At 53.2% G+C, this 6,896-nt stretch overlaps 1 protein-coding gene across 2 annotated transcripts; it reads left to right on the top strand.

The window, feature by feature from the left end:
* The first annotated feature begins 1,721 nt into the window (after nucleotides 1-1,721).
* MAFB (MAF bZIP transcription factor B) lies at nucleotides 1,722-2,894 on the top strand. 2 transcript variants are annotated; one of them, XM_086622982.1, is made up of 2 exons: nucleotides 1,722-2,653; nucleotides 2,810-2,894. In XM_086622982.1, the coding sequence occupies exons 1-2, from the start codon at nucleotides 1,722-1,724 to the stop codon at nucleotides 2,892-2,894; spliced, it is 1,017 nt and encodes a 338-aa protein (XP_086479108.1). The 2 variants fall into 2 exon arrangements, with proteins under 2 accessions (XP_086479108.1, XP_009980020.2); XM_009981718.2 differs by lacking the exon at nucleotides 2,810-2,894 and having other exon boundaries at nucleotides 1,722-2,657.
* Nucleotides 2,895-6,896: the final 4,002 nt, after the last annotated feature.

The raw sequence follows: 6,896 nt of genomic DNA, 5'->3' as shown, positions 1-6,896 counted from the left end.
CACTTTCTGTCTGTTTGAGCGTAAAAACAGTGTAAAAAGAAGCCCTAATCTCCCTTAATCGTTACAAAATGTTCAAAAAAAAAAAAAAAAAAAAAAAAAAGAATCCTCTTACCGGACCAAAAAAAAAAAAAAAAAGAAAGAAACTAAAAAACCTTACAAGCCTAGTACTCCTTTGCATGCAGTCACTCACTCAGGGAACAGCAGAGGAAAGCAAACACGGTCCCCTCAGAACTGAAATGTAATTATATTTTCTCCCTTCTCTCCCTAATATTTGCAATCGACTGTGTCAATGCCTTTGCTTTACTTTAGGGAGAGATTCGCTTCCTGTAACCGGGAGGATTTCCCCGGTTGTACAAAGAGAGCTGACAGCCTTGCCGAGCCGGTGCTTCCCTCACCCCCGGGTCCCTGCGCATCCCCCTCGCCACCACCCCGCAGCCCCAGCGCTCTCTCCCCGGCCCGGCCCGGCCCGCTGCGCGTTCGTGGCCGGTTTTTTCCCGCAGTACCTTCGCATCGGGAGCGCTTACATAAAGTTGGAAGGGGCGACGCGTGTGCGTGGGATGGGGGGGAGCTGACTGCCTTGAGATTTGCTGCGGGACGGCAGCGGGCAAAAAAGAGACTTCGTTACATTTAGAACAAAGGGACGAGCAGGATGTCCCCGAGCCCTCCTCCTTTGTGGATTGCAGAGGCCGAAGGGGGAGAGGGGGGGCGGGAAAAAAAAAAAAAAAAAAAAAAAAGAGGAGGCGATGGTGCGGGAGGGGGGAGCAAGCGGGGAGCGCCCGGCGGAGCGGGGCTGGGAGCGGCGGCCGCTCAGCTGGCGCTGCGGAGCTGTCACGGCGCGGCCCGCCCCCGCCCCCGCCGCCGCCGCCGCCGCCCGCCCGGCCCGGCCCCGCCGCCCGCCCGGCCCCGCCGCCGCGCTGCCATTGGCGCTGCCGCCGCCGGCCCCGGCCCCCGCCGCGCTCTCGGCGGGCACGGCCGTATAAGAAGCCAAGGGGGGCTGCGCTGCGAATCACAGCTGCACAACGAGCGCTGGAGGCGGCAGCTACAGCGGAGACCTGGGTTTTTCTCGTCCCCCCTCTCTTTTTTTTTTTTTTTTTTTTTTCCCTTTTCCTCCTCCTTCCTCCCCCTCTTCCCTCCCCTTCCCCTGCGCTGCCGGAGCCAGCGAAAACTCCCGTGCAAAGCCCAGCCACCGCCGCCAAATAGCCAGTGCGCTCCCCGGCCGCCTGCTCGGACTGGAAAGTTGCGGCAGACTCCGGTGCCCTGCTGCCGCGGGGAGAAGGCTCCGGACTTACAAAACCCAGACGGGGGCACGGGCTTAGACGTTTTGCACCGTTGTTCTTCTTCCTGCACTGACCCGAAGGCAGCATCTTTGTTTTGTTTTGCTTTTGCCCTTCCTGCTGCTGCTCCTCTCTCCTTGCGACCGGGTGCCTGAGTGCCAGGAGCTGCTGCAGCCCGCGGTGCGCTGCAAACGCTGATACAAAAAGACAGGAGACGTCCAGGCGGCCCCGGGTGCCGGCTCGACCTTGGCTTTGTTGCTCCGGACTGAAGAAGCCCCAGAAGCCGGGAGAAGGAGGCGGCGGTGGAGGGGGAGCCGAGGAAAGGAAGCGAGAAAGCAAAGCCAAAGTTGATCGGGAATAAGGGAGCGCGGCCAGCCCTCTGCCAGGCTGCGCGCTGGAGTGAGGTCTCCAGCCCCCTCCGCCGGGAGAGGTGCCCGCAAGACAGCGATGGCCGGAGAGCTCAGCATCGGAGCCGAGCTGCCCACTAGCCCCCTGGCCATGGAGTATGTCAACGACTTCGACCTGATGAAGTTCGACGTGAAGAAGGAGCCCCTGGGCAGGAACGACCGCTCGGGCAGGCACTGCACCCGCCTGCAGCCTGCCGGCTCCGTCTCCTCCACCCCCATCAGCACCCCCTGCAGCTCCGTGCCCTCCTCGCCCAGCTTCAGCCCCACGGAGCAGAAGACTCACTTGGAGGACCTGTACTGGATGGCCAACAGCTACCAGCAGATGAACCCCGAGGCGCTGAACCTCACCCCAGAGGACGCTGTTGAAGCCCTCATCGGGTCCCACCAGGTGTCCCAGCAGCTGCAAGGCTTTGAGAGCTTCCGGGCCCACCACCACCACCATCATCACCATCACCAGCACCACCACCAGTACCCCCCGGTCACTCACGAAGACCTGGCTGGCAGCGGGCACCCTCATCACCACCACCATCATCACCACCAGGCCTCTCCCACTCCCTCCACCTCCTCCAGCTCCTCCCAGCAGCTCCAGAACTCACATCAGCAGCATCCCCCTTCCAGCAGCGTGGAGGACCGGTTCTCAGACGACCAGCTAGTCTCCATGTCCGTGAGGGAGCTCAACAGGCACCTCCGAGGTTTCACCAAAGATGAGGTGATCCGCCTCAAGCAGAAGAGGAGGACCTTGAAGAACAGGGGCTATGCCCAGTCCTGCAGGTATAAACGTGTCCAGCAGAAACACCACCTGGAGAATGAAAAGACCCAACTCATTCAGCAGGTGGAACAGCTCAAGCAAGAAGTGACCCGGCTCGCCAGAGAGAGAGACGCCTACAAGCTCAAGTGTGAGAAACTTGCCAGCAATGGCTTCAGAGAGGCCGGCTCCACCAGTGACAACCCGTCTTCCCCTGAGTTCTTCATGTGAGTGCTTAACAAAAATAATTAAAAAACAAACAAAAAACCACCCCACCCCCCCAAACCTGACCCCTGTCACCTTCCCCCCTGCTCCCATCCTCCTCTGACATCTCCATCCATCTGTCTGCTTGACTAGAGAGAAAGAAGGAGAGAAAAATAGAGACTTGATTTTTTTTTTTTTTGCAACATCCAGTCTTCTAGAGTAGCTGTGGGAAAAGTAGGCTGGGGGTGGGGACGGGAGAGGTAAAGTGCAACTTTTCTACTTTCGTTTGTGAGTTAGAGAGAGGGACAGAGGCAGAGGCAAAGGAGAAAAGGACAAGTGAAGCGTTTTATAGATCACTTGCTTGCAGAACGAGATGGACTTTAAGAGAATAATAATAAAAAAGGACAATGAACAAGCCATCTATAACATACTGCCTGCTTGGAAAGAGAGAGGACATATACAGCACCATCTCATGCACAATTTACCTGCTTGGAAAAAGAGAATAAATAAAAAGGACAATATATGCAAACTCCTCATATATTGCCTGCTTTGAGGAATAAGTTACAGGACTCAGATGGGACATTCAGTCTAAGAAAGGAAAGAAAGAATGAAAGAAAGGAAAAAAACTCATCAGTTTTATTGCCTGCTTGATTATATAGAAAAATACGAAAATCTGCATTAAAAATATTAATCCTGCATGCTGGACATGTATGGTAATAATTTCTATTTTGTACCATTTTCTTGTTTAACTATAGCATGTTGATCATCGATCATAGGTTTCTGTTGTTTTGTTTCATCGATAAGAAAAGCATTACAAGTTATCAAACTTTTTACTGCTTGTGCAGTTTTGTTGGTTGGTTTTGCTCTCTTATTTTCTTTTATGGTTGTTAGCTTGTAAATATCTGCTACTTCAAACCACACAGGAGAAAAAAGAAAACAAACACAAAAGCAAAATAACATTTCAGCAGGCTGGTTATACGGTTTGTTTAGTATTAAAGAGATACTTAAGGAAAAAGAAAGTTATGGGCATTTTGCATTAGAAAAAAAAAACAACTTTGTATATCTGGTGCACTTTTGAGTTGTATTTTTTTTTTTTTTTTAGTTTTCATTTTGGTTTTTGTTTGTTGGGGCAGAAGCAAAACCGCCTGAATGGCATTGACAAACCTAAACTTAAGAGGGAAAAACTCTCACTGGTCACTAGAGCCTACTCCATGCTTTAAAGTGGCAGCGAAGCTCTTTCCTTCAGGACAATTCCCAGCCTGGAGTGCTTAGGCTTGGCCGTATAATTTCCCTTCTGATTGTACACTCAGGAAGCCAAGGACGGACGAGATACCAGTTCCTTTTAAAAAACAACTGCCCCTTGATTTTTTTTTTAATAAATAAAGAGGAAAAATCCCGAACCCTCCTCGTGACAAGTCAAGTCGCAGCAGCAGCCAGGGCTCCGTGTCGCCGCTGAGGTTTCTGGCTGGCAGCAGCGGATGAGTGGGCTGGAAAAGCATATAAAACTAAACCTTTTTTTTAAGAAGACATACTACAACTTTTAAGTGTATTCTTTTGCATTGATTTGTAATCTGCTTCTCTGCTTCCCTATGCAGCGAGTGAAAGTTTTAGCCAAAATTTATTTGCAGTTTTATAGTAGTAGTAGTTTGGAGTCTTATGGGTGTTTTTGTTACTTTTTTTTTTTTTTTCCTCCTGCAGGTCAGTAAAAGGATTTACGTTGCACTGACAAAAATACCAAAATGAAAACTTATTTTTTAGTTTCCTTTTAGGATAGCTGGCACTGCTGGCCGGATGCATTTTAAGTTTGTATTAGTTTATAAATTAACAGTAATAACAAGATTGTAATGAACAGCATGGTGCTTGCAGTTTTAAATATTGTGGATATTAGTCATGCATCAGAAAACGATCTTTGGTTTTTACTGATTCAACTGTGTTGAAATCAAAACATTGCAGCAGCGGAAAAAAAAATTGTTTTTATTTCATGTAAAGTTCTGAAGGGATCAATTTCAAATCCTGCTTATGATATGAAAAATATTAAAAAACCTGGTCTATTGTAGTTTTATTCAGACTGGTTTCTGTTTTTGGTTATTAAAATTGTTTCCTATTTTGCTTATTAAAATCATTGAAATGGCATTTCTTGGAGGGACCTGCTTCTCTGACGTCTCGTGTTCCGAGAAAAAAAAAAAAGAAAAGAAAGGAAAGCTTTTGGACCCCTGTCTGCCCTCGCCCTGCTGTCCGGCCGCAGCAGCCGCCCCCTCCTCTCCTAACGCCCCGCGCCGGGCTTTGCCCGCTCCAGGACGCCGCTGCACGCAGGGTAGGACCGGGCAGTCGCGCGCCCTCCTCCGCTCTGCCCAGATCTCGCCCGTGGCAGGGGATGGGCATCCCTTGCCCCCTGTGTCCCCCCCCACCTCCATTCCTGCCGTGCGGCCGCCTGCCCCCGCGGAGGAGCGGGAGCCTCCAGCCTCAGCCAGCCCCGGGCTGAGAGGGAGGCGAAACGCTAAGTGCAGGCACTTTTTATTATTATTGTTATTATTTTCATTAGAAAAAGAGAGGACTTGGGCAAGTCTGTCCTTGCCCCCAGCTCCTTTGGGATCCGGGCTGGCCATTCACTTTCCTCTTCTCCATCTGCACATTTTGTTTATTCTGGCTCTCTTCTTCCTTTTTTTTTTTTTTTTTTTTTTTTTTTGAGCAACGGGCAGTTTAGAAGACTCGTTAGATGTGTGCAGAGAAGGGGACAGATCTCCCCTCGCCACCCCCCAGGGCTCAGCACCTCGCAGTCCCACCGTCCATCACCTGCTTCCAAGGCAGATACTCGCGCAGCTCCCGAAGTCGCAGCCAGAGGAGATCAGTGGTCGCCCCCGCTCCTCGCCTGGCTGCGGGAAAGGGACCCCCGGAGCCAGGTCGCAGCGTGTCTGCACGCTGCTGCTCTCAAAGTGTGAAAACCGTGTTGAACTTTAAATCCTTCTTAAAAACAAAATTCAACGCACCACGCAACCAAAAATAATAGCCTCCCTCCGCCCTGCTCCTCTTACAGCAGCGAGCTGTCTTTGCAGGGACGGCACAAGGCACGTTTGGAGAACAATCCGGTTAAGGACAGTGTGGGAAAAAAAATTAAAAGCAAATATTGTAACTTAAAACCAAAATCCCTTTTTAAATCCCAGCCGCATCCCTGCCTCGTCAGAGCCAGCTGGACCAGCCGTTGGGCTGGGGGAGCTTGGAAAGGGCCGGGGCCCGTCCCAGCCCCCCGGCTACGGGAGTCAGGGCCCGGAGAACAGACTCGTACGCTGCTGCCCTGCGAAGGGGGCACAGGAGCTTGCAGAGGAAAAGGATAAGAGCGCCTGGCTTTCCCTGTACAGCCTCCCCCCTCGCCAGTAAATGCCATGGCTGCAGAAAGCCTGAGAGGAATATTGTTTGTGGGAACTGCCACCGCATATTAATGTCCCCTCATGCATGCATTGAATAAATCACTAGGGCTAATTGAACAACAACAACAACAACAAAAAATAGGAAAAACGGGCCTTAGAAAAGCCCTCCAGATTCCCACCGCAGAACTGTGTCAGCGGCGGGGCAGACCCGCTGCACGGCAAGGGCGGCCGCAGCGGCCGGTGCCTCTGCAGCGCCCGGTCCCGTCCCGGAGGTTTCATTTATCCCATTTAAAAGAAAAGAAAAATACAACCAAGCACCACCACGGGCAACAGCTCGGGCTGGGGGGGACTGGGACCCGCCGGCGCTGAGAGGGACGAGCCCGGCTGAGCCCGGCCCGGCGGGACGGTGCGGAGCGGGGACCGGGCCGTGGGCTGCCCTCCCGCCGCGGGGCCGAGCTGGCTTCCTCGGGCCGCGCAGGTGGCTCCGGGGGGGCGTTGCTCCGACATGCCGAGGGGAGCGAAAAAACACCCGCACTTGTGCTCGGCCCGGCCTGCGGCTGGGCAGGGCTCTGCCCCGGCGGCGGCACCGGCACCGGGGACAGGCAGCCCCGCGGGTGTCGGGGCGGGCAGGGCCTGCCTGCCCCCCGCTGCCTGCCCCCCCAGGGGAGCCCCGTCAGCGATGGATGACCCCCCCCGGCTTCGCTCGCGTGTTGCCATCCCCGCGTATCGACTTTGATCTCTCGCCGTTCATCACTGATTCGTAAAGGGCTGTTGACGCAGGAGTCGGGGCACGATGGAGAGCAGTTTCTTGAAGCGAAAGGGAAAAGGAGAACCCCCTCTTTTCCTTCCCGGGACCGGCCTGCCCGCGGGGTGCTCCCCCCGAAGCGCGGGGCTGTGCGGG

This window comes from Tauraco erythrolophus, chromosome 18, assembly GCF_009769465.1.
Source record: "Tauraco erythrolophus isolate bTauEry1 chromosome 18, bTauEry1.pri, whole genome shotgun sequence".
In the NCBI taxonomy this organism is placed as follows: Eukaryota; Metazoa; Chordata; class Aves; order Musophagiformes; family Musophagidae; genus Tauraco; species Tauraco erythrolophus.
The sequence above is the reverse complement of the archived record's forward strand: the minus strand, read 5'-3'. Positions and strand labels throughout refer to the sequence as shown.

What these genes read in the sequence shown, in the direction of transcription:
- MAFB (XM_086622982.1), top strand. Translation starts at nt 1,722, where the DNA reads ATGGCCGGAGAGCTCAGCATCGGAGCCGAGCTGCCCACTAGCCCCCTG. An exon ending in TCTTCCCCTGAGTTCTTCAT is followed by an intron (nt 2,654 to 2,809) that starts GTGAGTGCTTAA and finishes AGAAAAATAGAG; the next exon opens with ACTTGATTTTTTTTTTTTTT.